At 45.9% G+C, this 23,108-nt stretch overlaps 14 protein-coding genes across 14 annotated transcripts; 7 read left to right on the top strand and 7 right to left on the bottom strand.

Moving 5' to 3' along the window:
• Nucleotides 1-41: 41 nt before the first annotated feature.
• V1513DRAFT_372781 (uncharacterized protein) lies at nucleotides 42-1,377 on the top strand (the record flags this gene model as incomplete). The annotated part of the gene is made up of 5 exons (XM_066894797.1): nucleotides 42-301; nucleotides 360-447; nucleotides 505-587; nucleotides 639-858; nucleotides 922-1,377. 5 exons carry the CDS (start codon nucleotides 42-44, stop codon nucleotides 1,375-1,377), a joined length of 1,107 nt encoding a protein of 368 aa, XP_066756168.1.
• Nucleotides 1,378-2,409: 1,032 nt separating this feature from the next.
• On the top strand, nucleotides 2,410-3,546 carry V1513DRAFT_373077 (glycoside hydrolase; the record flags this gene model as incomplete). The annotated part of the gene is made up of 2 exons (XM_066894807.1): nucleotides 2,410-2,812; nucleotides 2,867-3,546. The coding sequence occupies 2 exons, from the start codon at nucleotides 2,410-2,412 to the stop codon at nucleotides 3,544-3,546; spliced, it is 1,083 nt and encodes a 360-aa protein (XP_066756167.1).
• On the bottom strand, nucleotides 3,544-6,436 carry V1513DRAFT_436250 (terpenoid cyclases/protein prenyltransferase alpha-alpha toroid). Its single transcript, XM_066896753.1, has 6 exons — nucleotides 5,974-6,436; nucleotides 5,543-5,909; nucleotides 5,390-5,486; nucleotides 4,088-5,336; nucleotides 3,837-4,033; nucleotides 3,544-3,767 (listed from the first exon to the last, which is right to left on the bottom strand). Exons 1-6 carry the CDS (start codon nucleotides 6,160-6,162, stop codon nucleotides 3,677-3,679), a joined length of 2,190 nt encoding a protein of 729 aa, XP_066756166.1. The 5' UTR covers nucleotides 6,163-6,436; the 3' UTR covers nucleotides 3,544-3,676.
• A 149-nt stretch (nucleotides 6,437-6,585) lies between these two features.
• Nucleotides 6,586-7,168, top strand: V1513DRAFT_436249 (H/ACA ribonucleoprotein complex, subunit Nop10). The gene has a single exon (XM_066896752.1). The coding sequence runs from the start codon at nucleotides 6,713-6,715 to the stop codon at nucleotides 6,908-6,910; it is 198 nt and encodes a 65-aa protein (XP_066756165.1). The 5' UTR covers nucleotides 6,586-6,712; the 3' UTR covers nucleotides 6,911-7,168.
• On the bottom strand, nucleotides 7,093-9,098 carry V1513DRAFT_436247 (Nin one binding Zn-ribbon like-domain-containing protein). The gene is made up of 2 exons (XM_066896751.1): nucleotides 8,827-9,098; nucleotides 7,093-8,774 (listed from the first exon to the last, which is right to left on the bottom strand). The coding sequence occupies exons 1-2, from the start codon at nucleotides 9,020-9,022 to the stop codon at nucleotides 7,378-7,380; spliced, it is 1,593 nt and encodes a 530-aa protein (XP_066756164.1). The 5' UTR covers nucleotides 9,023-9,098; the 3' UTR covers nucleotides 7,093-7,377.
• A 119-nt stretch (nucleotides 9,099-9,217) lies between these two features.
• Nucleotides 9,218-10,200, top strand: V1513DRAFT_436246 (DNA-directed RNA polymerase). The gene is made up of 4 exons (XM_066896750.1): nucleotides 9,218-9,400; nucleotides 9,456-9,553; nucleotides 9,611-9,687; nucleotides 9,746-10,200. The coding sequence occupies exons 1-4, from the start codon at nucleotides 9,269-9,271 to the stop codon at nucleotides 9,868-9,870; spliced, it is 432 nt and encodes a 143-aa protein (XP_066756163.1). The 5' UTR covers nucleotides 9,218-9,268; the 3' UTR covers nucleotides 9,871-10,200.
• Nucleotides 10,201-10,237: 37 nt separating this feature from the next.
• Nucleotides 10,238-10,621, bottom strand: V1513DRAFT_422652 (uncharacterized protein; the record flags this gene model as incomplete). The annotated part of the gene is made up of 3 exons (XM_066895986.1): nucleotides 10,238-10,353; nucleotides 10,421-10,470; nucleotides 10,539-10,621. 3 exons carry the CDS (start codon nucleotides 10,619-10,621, stop codon nucleotides 10,238-10,240), a joined length of 249 nt encoding a protein of 82 aa, XP_066756162.1.
• Nucleotides 10,622-11,079: 458 nt separating this feature from the next.
• On the bottom strand, nucleotides 11,080-12,091 carry V1513DRAFT_393615 (uncharacterized protein). Its single transcript, XM_066895315.1, has 5 exons — nucleotides 12,009-12,091; nucleotides 11,889-11,955; nucleotides 11,777-11,836; nucleotides 11,395-11,718; nucleotides 11,080-11,331 (listed from the first exon to the last, which is right to left on the bottom strand). The coding sequence occupies exons 1-5, from the start codon at nucleotides 12,062-12,064 to the stop codon at nucleotides 11,302-11,304; spliced, it is 537 nt and encodes a 178-aa protein (XP_066756161.1). The 5' UTR covers nucleotides 12,065-12,091; the 3' UTR covers nucleotides 11,080-11,301.
• Nucleotides 12,092-12,133: 42 nt separating this feature from the next.
• On the top strand, nucleotides 12,134-13,883 carry V1513DRAFT_436236 (Gtr1/RagA G protein conserved region-domain-containing protein). Its single transcript, XM_066896749.1, has 5 exons — nucleotides 12,134-12,500; nucleotides 12,567-12,613; nucleotides 12,674-12,781; nucleotides 12,840-13,164; nucleotides 13,221-13,883. The coding sequence occupies exons 1-5, from the start codon at nucleotides 12,468-12,470 to the stop codon at nucleotides 13,719-13,721; spliced, it is 1,014 nt and encodes a 337-aa protein (XP_066756160.1). The 5' UTR covers nucleotides 12,134-12,467; the 3' UTR covers nucleotides 13,722-13,883.
• On the bottom strand, nucleotides 13,724-16,696 carry V1513DRAFT_461836 (uncharacterized protein). Its single transcript, XM_066899909.1, has 2 exons — nucleotides 16,274-16,696; nucleotides 13,724-16,212 (listed from the first exon to the last, which is right to left on the bottom strand). The coding sequence occupies exons 1-2, from the start codon at nucleotides 16,644-16,646 to the stop codon at nucleotides 14,069-14,071; spliced, it is 2,517 nt and encodes an 838-aa protein (XP_066756159.1). The 5' UTR covers nucleotides 16,647-16,696; the 3' UTR covers nucleotides 13,724-14,068.
• Nucleotides 16,697-16,911: 215 nt separating this feature from the next.
• On the top strand, nucleotides 16,912-17,833 carry V1513DRAFT_436232 (mitochondrial 54S ribosomal protein bL27m). Its single transcript, XM_066896748.1, has 3 exons — nucleotides 16,912-17,253; nucleotides 17,305-17,372; nucleotides 17,426-17,833. The coding sequence occupies exons 1-3, from the start codon at nucleotides 17,007-17,009 to the stop codon at nucleotides 17,729-17,731; spliced, it is 621 nt and encodes a 206-aa protein (XP_066756158.1). The 5' UTR covers nucleotides 16,912-17,006; the 3' UTR covers nucleotides 17,732-17,833.
• V1513DRAFT_436227 (uncharacterized protein) lies at nucleotides 17,761-20,474 on the bottom strand. Its single transcript, XM_066896747.1, has 4 exons — nucleotides 20,189-20,474; nucleotides 19,918-20,129; nucleotides 18,453-19,863; nucleotides 17,761-18,399 (listed from the first exon to the last, which is right to left on the bottom strand). Exons 1-4 carry the CDS (start codon nucleotides 20,340-20,342, stop codon nucleotides 18,056-18,058), a joined length of 2,121 nt encoding a protein of 706 aa, XP_066756157.1. The 5' UTR covers nucleotides 20,343-20,474; the 3' UTR covers nucleotides 17,761-18,055.
• Nucleotides 20,475-20,590: 116 nt separating this feature from the next.
• V1513DRAFT_461833 (hTAFII28-like protein conserved region-domain-containing protein) lies at nucleotides 20,591-22,050 on the top strand. The gene is made up of 2 exons (XM_066899908.1): nucleotides 20,591-21,328; nucleotides 21,379-22,050. The coding sequence occupies exons 1-2, from the start codon at nucleotides 20,643-20,645 to the stop codon at nucleotides 21,743-21,745; spliced, it is 1,053 nt and encodes a 350-aa protein (XP_066756156.1). The 5' UTR covers nucleotides 20,591-20,642; the 3' UTR covers nucleotides 21,746-22,050.
• On the bottom strand, nucleotides 22,042-22,878 carry V1513DRAFT_456237 (SEP domain-containing protein; the record flags this gene model as incomplete). The annotated part of the gene is made up of 4 exons (XM_066899561.1): nucleotides 22,042-22,183; nucleotides 22,237-22,429; nucleotides 22,479-22,540; nucleotides 22,598-22,878. 4 exons carry the CDS (start codon nucleotides 22,876-22,878, stop codon nucleotides 22,042-22,044), a joined length of 678 nt encoding a protein of 225 aa, XP_066756155.1.
• Nucleotides 22,879-23,108: the final 230 nt, after the last annotated feature.

Here is a 23,108-nt window from a genome sequence, read left to right as displayed (position 1 = left end):
TTTCCAAAGTCCGAATATCTTTGAAATCTTTGGTTGTAATAATGGCAGCACACGTGGCATTACTCGCCCAAGAAGAGGCGGATCTCCTTATTCTGCCACCACCGGTATCGACGCGACCACCGGATTTTCGTAATCTCTCATTGTTACGGCAACGGATCAGAGAATATGTGGCTACGATTCCAGTGCGACAAAAGATATTTGGAGGAGCATTGCTTGTGTTATTGGGAACTCTGGCGCTGCTACTGCTTATATTTCATCGGCGAATATTTGGATTTATTATGCCTTTATGTGAGAGCTGGAGGTGAGTGTCACTTTATGTCGAAGATAAAATGGCAGTAGTGAGCTAATATGCTACGCAGTAATATGCGTGGAGGGGTATTTTTACTATTTCTGTTGATTTCTGTGACCAGTTTCCCGCCAGTGATCGGCTATACATCTGCTGTGACGGTAAATTTATGATCTAATAAGTGCGACCATACTGACTGTGCTGACACTGCGTGATAGATAGCTGGTATGATTTATGGAATTTGGGAAGGATGGTTTATTGCTGCAATTGCGACAGTCATTGCGTCGTACGGCTGCTTTGTGTACGTATCAATGTTAGTAATGTTCCTGTGGAGATGGCTAATAAGGATCAGCTGCTGCCGAGTGTTCTTTGCAGATTTCTCCCACGAACTCGCTATAAACAATCGCAACTTTGAAGCACTCTCATTTACAATAGAGCACGATGGCTTAAAATTATTGTGGATGATACGAATGTCGCCATTGCCATTCTCGTTTAGTAACGCGGCATTGTCGACAATTCATACTATCACACCGCGAAATTTTTTTATTGCCACAGCGTTGGCGACGCCTAAGGTATATTCAAGTTTAAGCATATTAATTAGTATGGTAAGCTTATATTGACCTGTCTCTGCATAGTTATTTATCCCAGTATTTATTGGCTCAAGGTTACGGTACCTCGGAGACGAGAACGCAGACACCGGCACGAAAATTGCGAATTTATTCGGAATTGCCATCGGCGCTTTTGTAGCCGCAATGACAGGTTGGATAATTTACCAGCGGACGACTGAGCGCGCTCGTTATCTCCGTGCGCAAATTGAGCGGCAACAGGAGCTTCGTGATGAACCGTTGCGAGCCCCGTCTGCATCAGCCGCACCGCTATCGTCCGATCTCAACCACGAACTCGACTTGTCGAGATTAGGTAATGGGACATATCGGGACGAGCCGGAAAATGACAACGATGATTCTGATGACGAGTTTCATGGCGAACCGAATCGGTCGTCAGGTACTCGGACTCCATCAGACTTCAAAATTAAGAGCGGGCAATCTAACAGTTTGTTGGATGATGATGGAGAGGTTGGTGGTGACCACTGAAGCCCAGCCCTCTGTCACACCAAAATTCACAGATTAGTTGCACGGTACTTAGCTAGTATATTGATTGGTTTGTATTGTTGTTGTGTCATTTATGTCATGGGTGTAAGACAAATTTCGGGAATTGTTGGTCAGCCTAGATGTGTATGTTTTGAACGGCTCAATTTTGGATGAGTGCACGGCAACTCTGGCGATACACTTTGTTAATATAACCAAAAGCCGATATGACAAAGATTTCTTAGCGTCAATACAAGTAATATTGACCGAAATCAGATTTCAGCCTCACCTGCATAGCAAGTATTAAGATGGATATTTTGGTTTTGAATTGAAATTGGAATTGCATAGATTGGTTGATATTACGATCTATAGTTCTCTGACATTATATTACAAATCTATTGTTAGAAGAGCCCGTCAGTTGGAAGCACAACAAAGCGGCTCTCCCGGAATGCCTTGCCCTCATTGCGTCTGATAATTGCACGTGGCTGTACAAATTGCGGGTTCTTATGAGGCTGGCGGGTCCACAACTGCCCCTCCAGAGCCGCACTTGGGCCGACTCCTTATGGCTACATGTCGCTTCAGGGGCCGGTCAAAGCAACTGAATGTGGGACGAATAGATGATTCAGGGGCACCAGTCCATGTCTTAGCATTCGCAGCCTCCATCCGGTATTGCGTTGGCGGGAGGAGGCCCGCGACAGGCTCTTGCTGTCTGTCCTGGGCTGCACATCGCACAGCCAAGTGTTGACCTATTATTTTATGATTCTGCCCCAGATGCTGCTCGAACTGTTATCTATTTCACGGCTCTAGTCTCGCATGGTATACTGACCCGTTCGCAAAATGTATGTATCATCTGATAAGTCCTTGAAGTCAGTGAGAAAGCATAAGATACACAAACCGAATGAGAAAAGGGCCCAATGTATCAACGGCATTAGCAGTGTTGCCGACCCCTCGATAGCTCTTCCACCATATGAGACCGTCGCGGTGAACATACTGCCCGGATCACAGACTTCTACGGTCACTTCAACAACTCACCGATCTATGGCTACGGCGTCCAGCTCATCGCCGAAGAGAAACTACACCAACTCTGTCTACTACCCAGACTGGGCTTGCAACATCCAACCGCCAACTGATCTTCTGGTAGCGAATCTGACGCACATCTACTACGCGTTTGTCGGCCTAAATAATGATGGCAGTATCTACCTCACGGAGCCAGACACGGCTGGAAAGACCGGCTCAGCATATCTGTCATCGAAGAAATGCCTGACAGCACTACAAGATATGCGAGATAAGTACAAGCCGGAACTGAAACTGCTAGTGAGCGTTGGAGGCGGAAGCGGTAGCGCCAATTTCACCACTGTCGCCCGTGATTACAAAAGGCGTGCAAAATTTGTGCAGGAATTAAAAGACTTGGTGGATCATTATTCATTTGACGGTGTTGACAGTATGATTGGCCTCGCTATTGGCTTGACCACGGACTTGACTAACTCAGAGACAGTTGATTGGGAATCGCCAGCAAGTGTGAACGAAGGCACTTATTATCTGCAGCTATTGAGGACGTTACGGTCGAACTTTCCAGCCGGCAATTACACTCTTACTGCAGCATACACAGGCACACTCTGGGCTCTCGGTGCCATCGACGTTCCAGAATGTATATCCAACGTCGACAAATTCAATATCATGGCATACGACTACTATGGCCCGTGGAACAGAACCAGTGGATATCATGGACAACTCTATTCGGCCACCAAGGGCGGCGATAGTGGATCTGATGCAGTGTCGTACTGCCTAAAAAATAGCACTGTACCTTCCGAGAAGCTGGTTTTGGGTATCCCACTCTATGCACAAGGTTTTCCGGGAGTCGATGGCCCGGGTATGACATGGAGTCGTTCCGCGATGTCTGTGGATGGTATTCAAATCCAATATAACGATCTGGGTATTGGCCCGTCTGGAACTGATGTCTACTACAATGCGGCGCTGGTCGGAGCGAGCATCTATAACGAGTCGGACAACATATGGTACACCTTCGACAATGAGCAGAGTGTCAACGCAAAAACATCTTTTGTTAGGTCTAGGGATCTTGGGGGCGTATTTTTCTGGCAGGGAACGGGCGATCTACTGGGATCTAGGGCGTCTTTAATAAATGTTGCTGCGCGTGTGTTGGGCATTGCTTCATAAATTTTTGTACTTTTTGCTTGAGCTGACTTTTAGTTTAATTCTGTAAATACAAAATTCGCTTTATCGTACTGGATTCAACTTAGCAGTTGAGCCACGAACCTGAGACATCCACCATTTCCATTTCCTCATATCAGAACAGGGTCTCATTCGAATACCTTTTGGCAAACAATCCAAGTGCCTTTATGGGAAAATAGAATTTGTAATTTGGATACTCAATCATGCTACGTGGCCCGTTAATATCGCACTGATAAATGGACGAAGAGAGAGCTCTATGGAGCTTAAACACTTACCAGCTTCGGTTAAAGACTCCCTCAATGCCTTCTTGCTTCCATTCGCCATTAGGCTGTTGTCGGCTCATGATTAGTCGGATGCCGCGCTTAATAACTTCTATATCTGGGTATTCTGCCAACATTAGCGCAAGACATGCCCACGCGGTGTTAACGACCTGCGTCTGCTCGTGAGGTACGTAGGTTAGTGTTTCGCATGACTATATTCATGTTATTATTGGCGTAGCAGCAAATGAAATAATTAATAGACCTACGCGGTAGCTCTCCCCCCAACCTCCGTCAGCCTCTTGACGCTTAACCAGGAAATGACAGCCCTTTCGAACAACCTCACTGTTTGCATACACTTCGCCCTGGTATGACAAGGCCTCAATAGCGAACATGGCCGCGTACGAGAAACAAATACCCCACGATCCATACCAGCCGCCGTTGGAGTCCTGCTCGGACTTGATGTACGATATGGCGTCTTCAATTGCTCGGACTACCTCATTCCGTCGATATGAAGAGTGATCTCTGAAATATGACAAGCCGATAACGACAGAGTCCGAGCATTCTACATAAGGATACTCAACCATAATATTTCCAAAGACCTCGGCAGGGTTCACGAGCTCTAGCAATGGCGTCCCGCGAATCTTTTCGTATGATGCAAAGCTTCCGGGTGAGAAGTTGCCACGATTCTGCAGACTTAAAAGCACATCAATTGCTGGGTAGATGCGCTCGTCTGAAACTAGAGTCTCGATATACGGTAACTTCTGAACCATCAAAACGGCCTTCAATGCTTCAGCAGTGCAATCACTGACAGTGTAGCCTTGGTCCTTTGTGGAGAATGGCCAGCAACCCAATCGATCGTCACGATAGCTTCCCGGAGTACAGTTCTCAGTAAACTGCGAATTATCCAAGAACTTGAGGCCCTTCTTCACAGTCTCCCGGAATTCCGGCAAATCACCCGCTCCGATGGTGCAAATTGTTTGCAGAGCAAAACTAGTATCCCAGCATTGAACCCCATTCGTACCTGTCATGAGCATACCTTCCTCGCTCATGTACATAAAATCAGCAAAGCGTTCCTTATGACGGAGGAAATTCTTTGAATTGGGGCCTTCTTCGCAGTAGATCACAATTGCGTTGAGAGCATTGTTTATAGGACCGACGCACAAAAAGTCCGTATTCTGATTCTCCTTGCGAATTAAGTCAACCACGATATCTCTCGCTTTCTGCTTAACCCAATCCGGTCGGATGTATTTCTCCCACAGAACCATTGCGGAATTGACATAGTTCAAAATTGTCGTATGTGGGTAATAAATGTCAATCTCAGAGATATCATTCCTGTGTTTTGCGAAGTCTATTGCATCATATGGACTAGTATATATTTCTGATCGTAAGGACTCTAGCAACGGGTCTAATGGAGCGTTCACTTTCTCGGAGTAAAGGTAGCCCATTGGAAGATACACCTGGCGACAGTGAATCCACCATTTGCTGGGATGAAACGGAAGCCAATCTGGAAGGGCCCTGAAGAGGCGTTAGCGCCTAATGGCTAATGTAACTCAAACTGTCCACCATACCAGATATCCGGAGGAATTGGGTTGACGCCATCCCACTCATACAAATTGAGAAGAGAGAGGAAGACCTTGCCCCATTGTGGACATCCCACAGCACCACCTGTAACAATGTTAAATAAATTTCCATAGAAAGGCAATAATAGTAACTGCAATTACCAAACTTGTGGAGAGTTTCTCGAGCAGCAACAGCGACGGGGTGCTCTGGAGGCATGCCCATGAGGCGAATTACAACATAGTTGCAAGCAGTGCCAAAGACAGTACTCTTATCCTCAGAATGTAATCCCCAGCCTCCATCCAAGGGATGCGCAGTGTTCGTCAGATAGCGAATAACTTCTATCTTCCATTCTTCAGGAATAGGAGTCTTAGTCACATAATGCGCACCAACGATGCCTATCAGAAGAAACATGGGACCGCCATATCGGCATGCCCAAAGCCCTTTATCAAGCTGGAGCTCCTTAAAAAAGCGTAAGCCATTCAAGGAAGCATCGTAAGGCGTTTCTGCTTTCGGGAGTTCAGGCAGACCCTAAAAGTTCACCTTAATTAGCATACTGCGAAACTTGAATTCCGCCCAGCCAGAAAATTCATACGGTTTCCAGTCCTAGCACATATTTCTCATATGGCGTCTGTGGACGTCTCCTAAGGTCATCGTCGTCTCGAACATAGATCCAATTGAGACGACCAACTTCGTCGGTGTTGAGTCTCCATCTCTCGGGGTCCGTACGCGCCAGGTCGCCACGGTCAGAGCGTAACGGCCTCGTCAATGCTGGACGCGACATGGCGGTTATTTCTGCCTTACGGATTGATACAAACCAGTAGAGTTTCTGAGAGGACTCTCTAGAGCAGTGACAGGTAGGAGGTGAAGGGAATAGATAACTACAACGAGTGTCGCCAAGGGTTTAATTTGTACGAGACACGCGATACGACGCGAGATGCTGGTAATATTATACTCGGTTTCGGGTGCGATTTCGAATTTTGCTGCGACGAAGTCTCAGGCACCTGTCGCACATTGACTGTAGCTCGTCAATATGAAGAATTCACTAATGAAGAATGAATATGCAATAAGCTTACTGTTCCAATGTCTACGCCGCCGGATGGGACTCTCTGGACAAACCCGAGCTTGAAAGCCGAATACGAACATCCGCGCATTGGCTTAAGACAAACTCATGACCCCCGAATTCAAACCCTTGCTATTCCGAAAGCCCTAGCCCAATAGTTTAAGGTTTACCCGGCCTTTCGGGCATGAAATTTTCACTTGTTTGACGTTCGTTATATCGAGCTCAGAATTTACTATTTCATATTTTTCACTATTCTGTGAAGTCCATCAAAATGCATTTGATGTACACAGACGGGAAAGACGGTAAGAGAGTATATACTCTTAAAAAGGTCACTGCGACTGGTGTGATCACCAGGTCCGCGCATCCAGCTCGTTTCTCTCCGGATGACAAGTATTCCAGACAACGTGTTACTCTCAAGAAGCGGTTCGGATTGTTATTGACTCAACAACGTAAGTTTGCCTTTCCTTGAAGCGAACATCCTTAAATGCTTTATATTTTGGAAACGCTAACAATGTTTATATTTAGCTGAGCTCAAGGTTTAACTTCAAAGGGCGGGTGTACGATACATGAGTCAGAGTGCCAATGCACTAAAATGGAGAAATTTTTATATAAGAAATGGGAACGACCAGAGATCTATTGCAGATAGAATTAGTGACAGTATGTTAATGCTCATGGTTGAGTCACTGCGTGAAGTTTGGGAAATAGTTCGATAATGGTATGGCAACACAAAAATCGTACGTGCAGCTCACTAACATAACTTTTTCGCCGACGGCCATAAACTCGCCGTGTATTGCAGACTCTTAACAAAGCAGCGGACAAAATGTAGACGTTCATCTAATGTGTTCTGATAAACAAACCATGAATACCATTAGTTCCGACAACAACGCCAAGCTTGTACCCAAATGTCCAAAAATGTAGAACCCTGAATCACATCTACTACTTTCGGCGCCTATCATTGACATATCTGCCTTTACCAACCTTCACTCCAGTCTTGGTGTAATCCCGTTTATAAGAACCGCTCGCGAAAGGCGATCCCATAGCGTCGTTTCCACCTCCAATCCACTCTTCAAGTAGTTTCTCGTTATGGCGCTTCCGCCACGCATCATTCTTGACAGCTTTAAGATACTCCTTCTGATCTTCTCGTAGCAAAATCTCCTCCATTCCCTCGCCACCCTTCATTCTATTCTTTTTACTTTGCGGATTAGGCAAACTGTATCTATTACCTCTATGCGACCATTGGAAGTTCTTCTTCAGATGAATCTGCAACTGGCCAGTCGCCGCTGACGTAGTGACGGTACATCGTAGGAGGGTCGCACCGCCGCATCGAGGACAAAACAGCTTAGGTTTATCGCCCATAGATGGAGATGTAAGGAAGAAGCAAGCATGGCATCGAAGCATCCAGCTTCGGATTTTGCTGATCTGTCGGCCAGACTGAGGATTTATAACGTTAAGGCCAATCTGCATAGCCACATTCTGCATTGCAAAATCACCACTCGCCATGCCGACTTTTAGTTTCTTCGCGTGCTCAGAAGTAGCCTTACTACCGGTTGGATAGCCAAGTATACCGTCCTGGATCTGCTGGTGCTGGAGATTCTCCGGCGTTATCCAGCCCTCCTCGTCCTCGTCTTCGCCCTCCTCGTCCTCGTTGACTTCAAGCTGAACGTCCTCTGGAGCGCGCTGGTCAGTATGGGCACCAGATACTGTAGGTATGTCGGATCCATATTCAGCTTTCTCAGGCACATGAGAGTCGATATGCTCTGACTCTTTGTTGGCTGGAGTAGCGGTCTCGAGATACCTCTCGGATGCTGCGGGCTCCTCGTCGGTTGTAGATGAATCTGGCAGCACTGCAGAAATAGTCTGTGATGGGTTGTGTTTCCGGCTCTTGTTGTACTTCTTTGCACTTCGCGGCTTTCGTGTAATCGTACTCCAACCGTCGTTGTCATCAGGAGCTGGAGAGTTGTCGTTGGACTTGGTGGACGTTGGCACGTGAGATTCTTGGGACTCATTGTTCTGCTCAGTAGAAGCAACTGTGAGACTCTCGTATGGCTTATCCTGTACGGAACTTTCCGATCCAATATTTGCATCATGCATTTTGCGACTGATTTCCTCCACCTGTTGCTCGTCATCTGCCTTGTCGTCAATGTTGGATTCCGATCTGATCACGTTCTTAGCCAAGGGACTAGGTCCATTGATTCGACATTGCCCTGGAAACTTTCTTAGTCTCCAGTCTCCCTGGTTTCTCTCGCACTCCAATTCGTAGGCCAAGGCCAAAATCTGTATATCCGTAGCACTCAATACTGAATAATCACCAGTTTTCTTTGCAAATTCAGAAACTGAACTCACGTTAGAAGAACATACCAGATCTACGACACCAGAAGAACTTACCTATTTTTATATACTCCATGGACGGCTGCTTTAAACTTAATTTGTCTCCCCATAGTAACAAGTTCTGGCGGGCACGTTCATCCCGAATCTCGTTGTACACCGACGGAGTGGTGAAAAATTCATCGGCAAGAGAGTTGAGCGTTGAATAGCCATTTGTGATGAGCGGACCAGCGTCCAAAATTAGACAAGACACCATGACGAAAAAAAAACAGTACGTTTAATCTAGCGTTGCAATACTCATCGACTGCACAAATCAAAGCTGAAGTGCACACTTTTCTTTTACGGCAGCGCGTCGCGAACAAAATTTTGGTGCGGCTCAGATGAAATGCAGGGTAAGTCCTGCTTCGTGTTCATTGAAAAATTGGAGGTTTAATCATTTGCGTCCGACACAAATCAATATAGAAATCTTCCCACATATCTGTCAACTCAAAATTAGCACATTATGCCATCAGCGACTAATGAGAACGAGGCTACCGGATCACCTGAGGTTCCGAGAGAGGAATTTGTGGACCAGGAAATGGCTGACGGTGAATTTGAATTCGATGCAGAGATTGATCCGAACAAGATCCAAATTGTATGACTGCTGTAATAAGTTTTTGTTGTGGGGGACATCTCTAAGTAAATTATAGCTCCCTGGTGCCTCGGAGGATGGTACTGCTGCTTCCTTCAGAATCTTGCAAGAGGATCACACGTTGGGTAATGCGCTGAGATACATGATCATGAAGAAGTAAGTACGGAACGTAAGTTTAGAAGCATATATTCTAACGTCGACCAAAAATATTAGTCCTGAAGTTGAATTTTGTGGGTATTCTATCCCTCATCCTTCCGAGGCTGCCATGAACCTCCGAATACAGACCTACGGTATGGATCTGTTATGAATCCGTTACTTTTGACTGTGACACCATTAATATTTCTATAGGAGAAATTACCGCTATTCAGGCTCTTGAGAAGGGATTAGATGATCTACTTGATCTATGCAGCCATATTGAGGACGAATACAGAAAAGCTGTTGAGGCTGGAAATTATTCTACCATTGAGCCTTAATGTGCACATGTTGATTCATTGTAATTGAGTATTCCGGCAAAAGGATTAGAAATGGGACTTTGTCACTGGCGTTATTTCGTGGTTTGATAATTTAAAAGTTATGTATTTACGACAAAAGTCAATGGGTTCTTGCTAACCAACTATTTTACCGGAGATCGTCAATTAGAATGGCAATTAGATTCACATGTATATGACATTCCCAGTCACTGCCCATGATAATCTCATTCACGATGTGATACGGCACATGCCAGTAGAATAGCTTAAATCTCGTTGTATTCCCTCCGTACCGAGAACAACCCAACGGGATTTCTTGGTCGGGAAAAAATGGACAAATAGTCACTGTTTGAAGTTCATGTCTTTTATCACATCATGACCGTCGTTGCCGTCCAAATGATGGATCGTTTGCTTCCTCTGACGACGGATTCGCAGCTCCGTCGTCGTGTCGTTCGACTTCAGCTATTTTCTGGTATTCATGACCAGGCACTATGATTGTGTTAGCAATAACTGTCCTAAACGTAAGGTAGTCCCGATCCCGGCCAGCCGCACTGACCTCGATTCTTCATGTCTTCATATCGTTGCCGTCGTCGTTCGTTCAACTGTCTATTCGTCACGCAATTGTTAGTAACCGTTGCAATAACTGCGCCATATCCCCGACAAAAGAATCTTACAGTTTGACAACGATGTACGTGCCGACAGTGGCCGCTGCTGCAATTGCAAACCCTTTCCTGCAGTGCGAAGTGGTTAAAAACATAATCCAATCAGTGACTCTGGATTAGACCATACAAGATTTTCCCTGTACTTTGATTGCTACTCATTTTAACCTTTACTGTGATCCGAAAAAAACAGATCTGTAATACAATCTGAAATTATAAATAGACGACGAACGGTTACTCCCAGGCTGATCGACGAAATGCAGACGATGGCAATTTTGGCAATATTGAGGTGATACCTTGCTCAGTTATGATCTCCGCAGCAATCTTGCAATGAACGAACTTGCTGTCTGTATGGGCGTCCTGTACGCTCGCTCAGTCGCATATAATAGAGTATATATTGGTAATAGAATCGTCTATGGTCTTGATTTGTTGAAATTTGCGCAATTAATGCTAGAGAGATAGTCGACGTTGTAAATTATGCGCAGAATGTCAGCGTGCGACGATCACGGGGCGATGGCGCAGGTTTGAGATTGGGACCATTGATTGAGCACAGTGGTCACGGTTCCTGAGTTTGCCATATGATTTGTAGGGAAGAGCATATCAACAGCGGCACGCGCGTGCCATACTTGGTTCTATCCGAGGCATATTTATTTTGCATGCCATCGAATTAAAATATTAAGCCAGTATTGATAGGTCTACAAACTAATATACAAATTCACAAAACCGCAAATCCAAACTGCCTAATCAACGACAGCGACAGCGCCAACATAACAACGTCCTACGGCACAAAAACGCCTTTCTCCAATACCTAAAATATATAGATTAGCATACTCAATCTCAAATCTAAACGATAGATAGACAGTGACCGTACGGGTGTCTCATTTTCCCAGGCTAGCCAATCACTCCGTTTAGTAGGCAAGACGCCCATACTACCCATCTTCCACACCCCAACAGCAATTGTCGCTAACTGTAGTGCGATAAATACCAGCTTCGCCTGTAGGATCCTGGAAAATGTGCTTTCACTCTCGTACCGCACAAAAGTAGGTCCAACGTTGGCAATTGCCTTGGCGGGGTTGGAGAACAGCATGAATGTCATAGTGAGTGAGAATATCTGTAGTGAGGAACCAGAGAAGTAACTCATAATGGCGTTCATAGGAAGTGATTTGGAAGGAGAAAGCGCAATTTCCCACGCTTTCTATATATCGAAAGACAATTGATTAGATGTTATCCACCACTTGCATAGGTTTTGTTACCTTCACTTTGAGTGTATCTCGCTCCTCCGGGGTAGGTCCAAGTATTTCCTTTCCATGCTTCTAATTCGTCGTCAGGCCCTTAACTCCAAAAAAATCATTTAGCTTTGCTTACTGTTTTTGTGTTAAGAATAATCTCTTTGTTGAAAGAAGGTGGATCAGGATACAACGCCGTTGACTTCCTATACTCACCCATGTTAATAAAAAACGATCCGCCAAGACATTGATTACATACTTCACGACAGTTGAACTAAGCTCGGTATACGAGGTTAACCAATGTGGCGTTGCCATTTTGTATTATGTTGCATAAATTTGTTAATGCTTACCGACGTTGTATTCGTTCTCGCGTACCCCCCTCTCGGTTGCTGACGTAGGGCGACCGAGAGAGTTGTTAAATCAGCCACCAGCCCTGATTGAAATTTGGAAGTTAAACAAGGTAGTTTAATTGCTACATCACAAGCCCGATGCAATATTAAAGACTGTACTAATAAGACTCGGTCTTCGCTAGAACGCACATCATAATTCGAATGGCTGTGGAAACAACGGACAATGCTCAATGCAACATACTTTTATACTTAGAATATTGAAGCTCTAAGGTCTAAGATCTAGCTGCAACCTAGACTTAGTATTATTTGGAACGTTGGGACGAATATTGTCTAAAAACTCGTCACTCTGAAACAGGCTGTGCACCATCATGGCTGGCGCGCGACGGAAGCTGCTCCTAATGGTATGACTGTCATTGCAGTTTCTACGACATAGTAGTAGCTTGTGCTAACTTGGGCCCTGTACGTAGGGCAGAAGCGGCTCTGGAAAATCGTCAATGCGGAGCATAATATTCAGGTAACAGCATCATTTTGACAGTCCAATAGGTTATCAACGGCATTGCTAACGGGGATGTAGTAACTATTCCGCATTCGATACACGCCGGTTAGGTGCCACTATTGATGTCGAACATTCTCATCTGCGTTTCTTGGGAAATATGACACTTAATCTATGGGATTGCGGAGGGTGGGTGTGTTTTAGAATATGCATACTCTGATTCTTGATCTAACATTCGTTAATGCAGACAAGATGCATATATGGACCATTACTTTTCTACCCAGCGCGATAATATTTTTCGTATGGTCGAGGCTCTAATATTTGTGTTCGATGTCGAATCAAAGGAATTACGGAAAGATATTGAGACATTCGTTCTGTGCCTACGAAATCTATACGAGTTTTCACCGACCGCTAAGATCTTTGCTTTGGTTCACAAGATGGATTTGGTTATAGTGGAAAAGAGACAGGATGTGTATCGTGCATTGATGAAAAGCCTGGAAGACACTTCTGCTATGTTTTCGTTCCAGGTTCAAGGATTCGCGACAACTATATGGGACGAGTCGCTATATAAGGTATGCATCACGCAGGTATGGTCTTTCAACTGAACTGGTGCTAATCAACGGCCTAGGCATGGTCAAGCATAGTCTGCACGCTTATTCCCAACGTCACTGTGTTTCAAAAGCATCTCCAAACATTCGCCGATATATCTGAAGCAGATGAAGTCATATTATTCGAAAAGACGACTTTTTTGGTTATCTCGCATGTCACTACCGCCCGGTCGCCTGGCTTCCGATCAGATTCGACGCGCTTCGAGAAAATCAGTAATATTATCAAACAATACAAGCAAAGTTGCAGTAAGCTCCGGGCGCAGTTTCAATCATTGTCACTCCGAGGAAGCGATTGTACGGCATACCTGGACACTATGACGGCAAATACGATGATCATGGTCATCATGTCGAACAAGACGGATAGACGGGGGTCGACTGATCTATTAGGCAACAACGAAATTAATGGTGATGGCGATGACTCTTTTGCGAGTGAAGCAGAAAACAACATTATCTTAGCTAATATCAAAATTGCGCGAAAGATGTTCGAGAAGATCGAGATGATGAATCCAGATGATCGATAGACTTCTTGTATAGTTCCATTTGAGAATATAATCCAAGCCCATCACTAATTTGCCATTGGGCGGAGTTTATGTAATATATTACAAGACTGTTATGTGCATTTTAAGTGTTATGTATGTCTCCTTAAGTTGTGCATAGACTCTACACGTAGCAATAATCGGCGTACATGCATCACAGTGAACTGCTAATAGTAAGCTATTTCGTCAGAGAGCTCTACTATCCTTGAAAATACTTCGGTCAATGTGATAATTATTCGTAATATACTACAAATTATACCAAAAAAATGCACGACAACTGACAATGAAAAATGCTACATACTTCGATACAAATGCACCAAAATCAAATTAAGCTACTGTATATTATTCAACCTCTTAAATTCGGCCCAGGCCTTATTAAGAGATACGAACACGCCTTGTGCAATCATTTTCTGCTCCAATGTAGCGTTGGCGGCAATTTTATCCGGATGCGTCTTCGCGACGGCCTTCATGTAGTTTATCTTCACTTTCTTTGGCACTACCAAATCAGCCATGCTAACTTTTGCCCATCCAGTCTCTGCCCACAAAATTGTGTCTAGAGATCCTATCAACGCGCGAAGATTATCTTCCTTTCCTGAGCGCCAAGCGGCCAGTTTCTGTTCGACCTTATCATGCAACGCGAACTTCTCTGCATCCTGCGCCTCAGCCTCGTCATTCATCTTCTGTAATCGTTTCAACGCCGCTTGGGCTGCAACGCTATCCTCTACACTTGTCGATTTCGTTGGTTTGGGCGTAGATCTAGCACTGCTCGCAGTTGACGACGGTGCCGATTTTGGCATTGGAGTCAAAATGTTGTCACACCGACGTTTGCTATCAATAGCAATTTTGCCGCCTTTTCCAGCCTGAACCAGCTCGTCCCATGCGTTGCGAGCTTCTTTAAACCTCTCGAGCTGTTCTAATGCCTCAGACTTTCGTTGTAGCAATTTCGCCCACATTTCAACCAAACTCTTGCCTGGCTCATACTCCTCATCGATGCCTCTTGATGGACCGATGATCGCCAATCCTTCATCTGCATCCGCCATGGCACCCTTCATATTTCCCAGCTTCAACAAGCAAGCCGCTCGGTTGGATAATAGCACTGTTCGCAGTAGATGCGTAGATGGAGTCAAATCAAGTGACTTAGAATACAGTTCGTTCGCCTGCGTGAAGTCGCCACGCTTGAATGCTTCCATACCTTCTGTTCGCGATAGTGTAATTTCGTCCATTTGAATTGAAGATAGTTCGACTCTAGGTCTCATCGGTCGTGGAGGTCGTTTAGCTGATAGAGAACGAGGTGCTTGGGCAGGTCTTGCAGACACACGAGCGGTGGATGGGGACGACGCCGGCTGGCGATTGGACATTGCAGGAGTGCCAGCCAACTGCGGCTGCGGTACTCGAGGCATTTCCTGGCGTAATGAGCTTGGCCGAAGAATCGCCGAGCTGCCGACTTGCGGCGATGTTGATACCGATCGAACTGGCATTGGCGGTCCAGAAGGCGACTGTCGCCTATCCGGACCTTCTTGTTCTAATAGCATTGCTTCCAGTGTGGCTGTAATATCATGAGGCTTATGACTTCTATCGTTCGGTATCGGTGACTCTAAATCGACTTCTTGCGCATCATGGTCATATCTATATCTATGCTGATTTCGCATCCATCGCGGATTTTCTTCCGATATCACACCCGATACGCCACCTGTACTGTTGTATTCTTCGACAGCTTTCGCAACTCTGTCCTTGCCCTGCTTCCATAGAACTTCAGCCCTGCTCCGCAACTGGGATGACAAGCCCGACGCCAATTTCCCAAGATCCTGGGCCGTATGCTGACCAGATAATTGTGGAAATTTGAAACCTAGTGATCCTCTATTGGTCCTATCTGAAGTAGTACCATTGCTATAAACCGACGGCATTTCTTGCAATTCGCCATCGTCCCAAAATCTTCCTCCTCTTCGCCTATCGTCGTCTGAACCACGAACCAGCACTTCGTCATCGATTGCAGATTCATTGCGCGCCAGTGACTGTCCACGTCGCTGATTCTGGGAAGACTGCTGTTGTCGTCTTTGCATTTGCATCCGCTTAGCCTTCTCGTGCGCCTCATTCAACAGGACATCGACTGCCTGTTGAACATTCAAACCATCGTCGGTCATTGCTAACGCGCGCCGTGCATGGTCCGCGCTGAACCCCATATCCACCAATTCTGCCACGTGCGGATCCCTTGCATCCGGTTCGACACCTTTTCTGACCTGAGAGGCAAAACTTAACCTTCCGGACGAGATTGATGGCGATGCGCTTGAGCTAGGCGAAGAAGTCGGTGACGCTTGCGATTGAAGTACTGGTTTTGAAGATTCGCGAGCTGATGATACAGCCTGCGCTAACGGACCAAGAATGTCTTCATCATCAAGAAGATTGACGGTCGTGCTAGTGGCAGCTGTCGCCGATGTAGATGCCTTCGAAAACTGCGACCCAGACGTCCGCGCCTCTTCTGCACAACAATTGTCAATCACAATCCTGTCAAGCAATAGAATGCCGAGATAATGGCCTACCTTTGGTACTACTGTCTAACAGGTCAAAGCTGAGACCAGACGCCCAATCATCTCCCTTGGAACTTACCGCTAGGGAATTGAATATCTGGTCCCGCGTCTTCTGTTGTTCATTGAGACTCCTATTTGCAGATGCCTGCTTTCTTGCAGTCGAGAATGACACCAACGAAGCAAACGAATCTTCAGCATGCTTCTTCGGCGCTGCGGACCCCTGTGGGGATGCACGACTAGACGACGTAGATGCCGATAGCGCTGGTTGCGAAGCGGCAGCAGTTGCCGACTTGAACAATGGCAACGGTGTCGAAGTCGTCGTAGCCGGCTGCGATGATTGCGAAGTTGGATCTGTGTTAAAGGACAAGTCTAACAGATCATCCATTGTGTGCCATGGACGCCTTGCGCTTGCCGCCGACTATATGAGTGTTCTCCAAAGCTGAATTGGATGCCTCGGACCTCAACATTACGGTCACTTCCCCGAAGTAAAGTGCGTACTAACTTGGTACCGTTAGTACAGCAAATTACATGTATCTCCACATGCATTGAAGTTCTTGCTGTCCCCATAACTATTAAAGTTATGCCACAATTTATTGGGAATTGCCACTCTATATGCCGATGCGCTGAGCCTTGTATGGTACTTACACACAGAGTTTGGGCACTTGAAATCCAGGATATTTTTGCGGCAAACCATTTGAATGATTACATTAACGAGGCTTATAGCATCTGCAAATCTCCGCCAACAATGTCGTTTGCAAGGGAACTATTAGGACTTTTAGCGTTCGGTGCATCTGCAGTGTCGCGGAATGTATCTATAACTGGCGGCATGCTACCTCATTGCGTAGCGAAAAGTGTGCGCAATCATCTGTCTTCACAACTACAACCCGGCCCTCAACTGCAATTCGTGCGTTTTGCTACTAAGAAGGCGGCGTCGTCGAGAACGAATGACTATAACTCGAAGGGCAAGCGATTGGGCTTGAAAAAAGCTGAAGGTTTGCGATATTTGCTGTATATTATCGAGCCTGCTGACTTTGACCACATAGGTTCCGAAGTTAAAACTGGACAGATTATTTTCCGTCAAAGAGGAACGAAGTGGTTCCCAGGTGAGAATGTATGTTGAAACTTGTTGATTATGGAGCTAGCAGATACTGATTGCCTAAATAGGCCAGCATAGGACGAGACCACACAGTCTTTGCTTTGGAACCGGGATTCGTACGTTACTACAGAGATCCATTCCATCCTGAACGAAGGCTCATAGGAGTCGCGTTGTACCAGGATATGAGATTACCTACATCGCATTGGCAACCACGCCTTAGACGTTTCGGTCGTCTGCCAATTTCAGATCCAGCGGAAGCAGAGAAGGAGAGGACTCGCATTAGCAGGAAGGAGTACTATGGTTGGTTGAAGAAAGAAGAACAAATGGCAAAACGATTGGCGGACAGGAAAAAAGGAGGAACGCAATCAGAATAATATGAGTAGTCTCATAAGGTAGATATAGAGTTCACGATGTTATATTGTACATAGGGTTTTGTCCATATCTCTGCAGATTACAATTACTTTTCGTGTTGCTTACATTCATTCCATTTCTTCATAGTTCTCGCACATTAAACTTTGGAAAGGCGACACATTACGACGGATTCCAATTAGTAGGAAATTGATACAAAAAATCGTACATACACGAACGACTCAAAAATACAAATCCCAAAGTCCTGTAATATTCCCTAATATCTTAACGCACTCTTGGTAGACCGCCGTTCAGCGGTTCGAGCCAATTTTTCTACTCGACCCACCATCTCACCCAGGCATTGGAGCTCCTCTTGGGATCCAATTGGACCAGGATGCATCTGTATACCTTGGTACAGGGCGGCGTGTATGTCGTTCGCAAAATGCATGTAACGTTCCTCGCTCTGTATATGAGCATTCAATGTCATTATCCGTTCCGGAAGTTTGGACAATGGCGTCGAGAGCTGAAGCAAAATGTTCTGAAAGGAAATTCAGCATGACAAGGACGTCAATACAGGTGAACTCACATACCTTAATAAGATTTCCAAGTTCTGAGACTCCGAGGCTATCGACGTGATCCATCTGCAGTTTATAATACAGTTTGTTATGTTTAAGCGCAGTGACCCTTCGTGCATCTACAGTCTGTTAATAAATCACTCAGGGAATGCCTACCATTAACTGAACACACCTGGCATGGCACTTGGTCCGAGGACTTTGGCATTGCCCTTTAGCTTTGCAACCTCTTTGTCTGCCTCCGCAAGTAACCTTTCGAGCTCTTCAATTATTTCCGCTGAGGAGGCGCGCTCGTATAGTTTAAGATTATGGGAATGGCGAGTGCTTGCATGTCCATGTTCAGTCGATATGGTTTCCTTATGCGCAGAAGATATCCGACCCGTTCCTGATATTGCAGGCCCCGACGGCTCAGCTGCCCCACGAAACATACTCGTTGCGGGGCCAACTGACGATATTCTCGGCCCTGGCTCACTGATGTCTAACGCCGCCATGTTAGATTCCATTTGAGAATGCCTCTTGCCACTAGTATCCCAACCCTTCTGAGATAATTGGCTTAATGCGCCCCGTAGTTCAGCGATCTCAGCTTTCGCTTGCTCCAGGTCTTGCTCTAGTCGCAGCGAATGACGCAGCGAATCATTCAAGGACTCTAATAGTCTACTCTCCTCATGATTGCGCGCTCCTATCTCAAGGCGTCTAGTGCTTCTATCGTCATTATAGCCGGCTGAGACGGTTGTCGGCAGGGAATGTAGCCGTCGAACTGATGACTCATCTATTATTTGACTTTGATTTGATCTGATTGGTTGAGGATGGACAACGACAGGTTGTTGTACATGATTTACCGGCCCCCGAATTGTTGCATGATCATCTTCATACCGCAGGCCATCATTGCGACGCTCTCCTCTTGATTGATCTAATTCCGCTATTCCATGGAAGCTTAATTCTTCTTCTTGGGATGTTGGAGAAGCAGTCACATTAGCATCTTCCAAGATCACACGCCGCAGGGGGTGAGAATGGGGTGACGATTGCGCAACTGGCTCTGATGGTTGGGCAATATGTGACTCGAAATCATTGAGTTGCCTAGGTGATGCTGGCTCAACGTGCATACTATGCGACAGCGACTGTTGAGCATGCTGTCGAGCAGGCTGTCGAGCAGGCTGTCGAGCGTCCCGTCGCTGTAATTCTTCGATAACTTTACCTCTGTTTTCACACTCCTGCGATAGTCCGCGAAGCTGCCTTAGCAGGAAGATATAGTCGTCACGCGTCAGTTGATCCTCATCGCCAAGCGGGGAAGTGACTGACTGATCCTGTACTAAAGAAGCGGTATCATTTTCATGATGTGAAATCTTTTTCTCGGAGTCCGCCTCCGATCTGTGCGACACTGTGTCACTCGATGGAACGGACTTTTTGGCAACATCATCATTTTCGAAAACTGTAGGAGCCTGTTCACCGGCCCGAGAGATAACATTGTTTACAGAATTCTCGATTGGTCTATACGGAGGCTCCGATCTTCTTTGTGCACTTCTTTCCGAGTAATGCCGAACATGCTCACGAGGACTGCCATTATCGCTGACAAATGATGTGTCAGGCTATCCTTCGTTAGTCTAAAACCACACATAGTCACTGCATCGGCTTGAACTCACTTCAGTTACTTTCTTTGAATCGGGTCGATCCTTCAATCCATTCTTGCCATTGCTGCTATAAATCAACGAATCACTCAACGACGTAGATATTCTAGAAGGAGACCCCAATAGGCTGCGCACAGATTCTGGTGATGGATGCTTTAGATTGAACTTGTCCAATAACTTCGCAAGATGCGTGATATGGTTCAACTGATGATGGAGCTCGACAGCATCTATGATGTAGTTAGACTAATGTCCTTTAGCAGTAGATTATACTCAGAGGGGCCAATGCCATCTTCTTCTGATACAGTACTTAGAGTACTTAATTCTGTCGCATGCTTAAGTGATGGCGGACTGTCTGACGCCCACCGGTAAACTGTCGACTGTGTGTTCTCCAACACTGACGGAACTGAGAACATGTTATGTGCTTCCGACGGCGCGACCATTTCCTTAATTTGAGGATTTAACCACCGTATATACAACTACACATTCAAATTCAAAATGTTTGAAGCGAAAACGCGCTCACGGCGTCTAGCTCAATGGGGTAGCAGTTGGTCGCTAGATTTGGGGAGTCGGTGCTTTGTTTTGTTTACGCGTGTGAGTTCCTCGCGCGGCGCAGAGAATACGTAGTATTGAGGGGTTTGTGGAGATGATCATCGCATAAAACTTTATTGCTACACGTTAATGATGCTGCGTCGGATTCAACACATGAGATCACTTATTACAAGGCAAGGATTCTATCGAGGATGTCCGCTTCATCTCAGTCGCCGAAGAAGCGTCCTCGGAAAGCATCTGGTTCACTAGCAGCCAATACTCCAAACAAACCAGTTCCAGCGGGGTCAAGACTGTCGTATCCAGCACATCCTCATCCGTTGCGGCAAACCTCATTCCCTAAAGATTTCTCTAGTGATGACAGAAGAGATAATGATGAGTCAGCGGAGGTGTACTTTGAAAACTTTAGTGGAGCTGGACCAGAAAGAGGGCAGGAGGACGACGAGGGGGTAGAAGATGACGATTTTGATGTTACACGGCAGGCTATAAGGCGTGGCGGTAATGATGACGATGACGACGAAGACGAAGACGACGATGGTGGATTGTTTAACTTTTCATCGGTGGCCTTAAAGACTGACAATAGCAAACGAAGCACGTCCGGTTCAAAACGGCCTCGTGACGGGGACGTCTATGACAAAGAAGATGGACTAGGGAAGACTGCTGACAGTGCGAGTGGAAGTGATGACATGTTTGCTGAATTATTTCCAGCTGCCACGGAGTTTGGAGTCGATATTGATGAAACTGAACTTAGTAACATGGCTGCCGAATTACCAGATGATTTAGACGACATCGCGAAAATGGTCTCAATCGACCAAGGCACCAATCAGTTGCAGAAGAGGCGACGGATATTCGGTCCAGGCATGAGCCAAGATCAGATCAAGTAGGGAATCCTATAATGTTGTCTCTATACCAAAACTGACCATGCCATAGACTGCTCATATCGTCATTTACCGACGATCAAATGGAGCGTTACGAAACTTTTCGAAGAGCCAATATCAGCAGAGGCGGTGTTAAAAAATTAGCAAATGCAGTTCTTAACCAATCTATTACGAACAACGTTGCAGTTGCCATCTCGGGATTTTCAAAGGTATTCATGGGAGAGGTTATTGAGCGTGCTTTGGATGTGCAGCGGCGTATAGATCCGCAAGATCCTTTGAATCCTTACGCTCCTCCAACGCCATTGTTACCCGAACACATACGCGAAGCCTGGAGGTTGTATAAGCAAGAGACCGCATTAGTACCCGCTGCTCATTGGCGTCGTGCAGGTGGACAAGGCGATGGCAGAATGTTTCGATGATTATGATGAAATTGAATGTAACTTAAAACACTGTGGATTCCTTCGGAGTTATCAGCAATTTGTTCTGCAAACTATATGGAATAGGAAGTCATCATCTCCCTTCCTACATTTGATAATCTATATCCTCTATGCAAGAAATTTAGACCGCAGGTGGAATTTATGAATTTGATTCAGCAATTGGAGCGCGAACATACATGGAACTCGGATCTAGCAGATAAACTACATTGTACAACCGCAACTAAGCATACAAGATACAATCCGACCATATATGCGTCAAACCTGCAATCAAGGATCGGTTATGAACCAAGACGATGGCCAGTGCCATAGAAGCCGCCCTTTGCCGGATTCGGGGGAACGTAGTCTTCAGTCATACGTCGCTCGACACGGACATCCACATGCTGTCCAGGGTTTACATTTAGAAGATGCAATGGAGCGCGACTAAAAAACACATTAGTTTCACGCTATACAAAATTACACAAGTCAGCTCGTACCCGCTATTGATAGCACGCAGGATTTCCTGGTTAGCTGGATCATCGTATCTCAACAGCGCACCATTCTCGACACTGAATCCGTCACGCCAAAAGGTAAGTGTTCGAGTGACAGGTGGTGCGTCAGACTGTGGTCTGCTCGAGCTAGTCTCCGGAATAGTTCGCGATTCAACGTTCTCGCTTCCGAGAACATGCCCTATGTCGACGTCAGTACGCAATATCGCACATTGTCGCAGATAACTTACCAGAGCCTGTGAATCTACTCTGAGTCGGCTGTGCACGAGCAGGAGGCTCCTCTTGGCCACCGCTACATACGGTTAGATTCATTGATTGCATTGAAGAGTGCTTTTATAACCCAACTCACAGTTCAGCTCTCCGTAAAAGATCACGAACAAGTCTGTGCCGGTCACTGTCCGGGTTCTGAACCGCCAATCCCGACTTCTCGCCACCAGTAAAAAGATCATCTGGCTGACGTCGTCTGGACGGACTTCCAAAACTCGACCCTTCGTCATCTGAGCCTGGTTGTGCTGAAGGCGATCGCGATCCGAATGGAGAACGGCTGACACCGCCGTCGTTATTGAGGTCGGCCAAGGTTCTCACGCGTCTGGACGACGCATCAGGTCGCTTTGATCGATCTTCAGGCATGTTGAATATTCCGCCACTGCAATAACAACCGAGATTAGCAAGATTACTCAAAATGTGATTGTGTCGCGCAGTCATCTCGGCGCAACACCACCGGACGTCAGGCGAAAGGTTGGGTTACCCTCGCTCAAGTCACAATCAAAAAAAAATTTACCCTAAAATATGACCGCCAATCGATGATGGGATGCCGCTCGCTGGAATGCTAGTTTCTTCTTCGTCAAAGTCTTTGTCGA

The sequence above is a fragment of the Lipomyces chichibuensis genome (assembly GCF_038497645.1).
Source record: "Lipomyces chichibuensis strain CBS 12929 unplaced genomic scaffold V1513scaffold_2, whole genome shotgun sequence".
Taxonomy (NCBI): Eukaryota; Fungi; Ascomycota; class Lipomycetes; order Lipomycetales; family Lipomycetaceae; genus Lipomyces; species Lipomyces chichibuensis.
The sequence above is the reverse complement of the archived record's forward strand: the minus strand, read 5'-3'. Positions and strand labels throughout refer to the sequence as shown.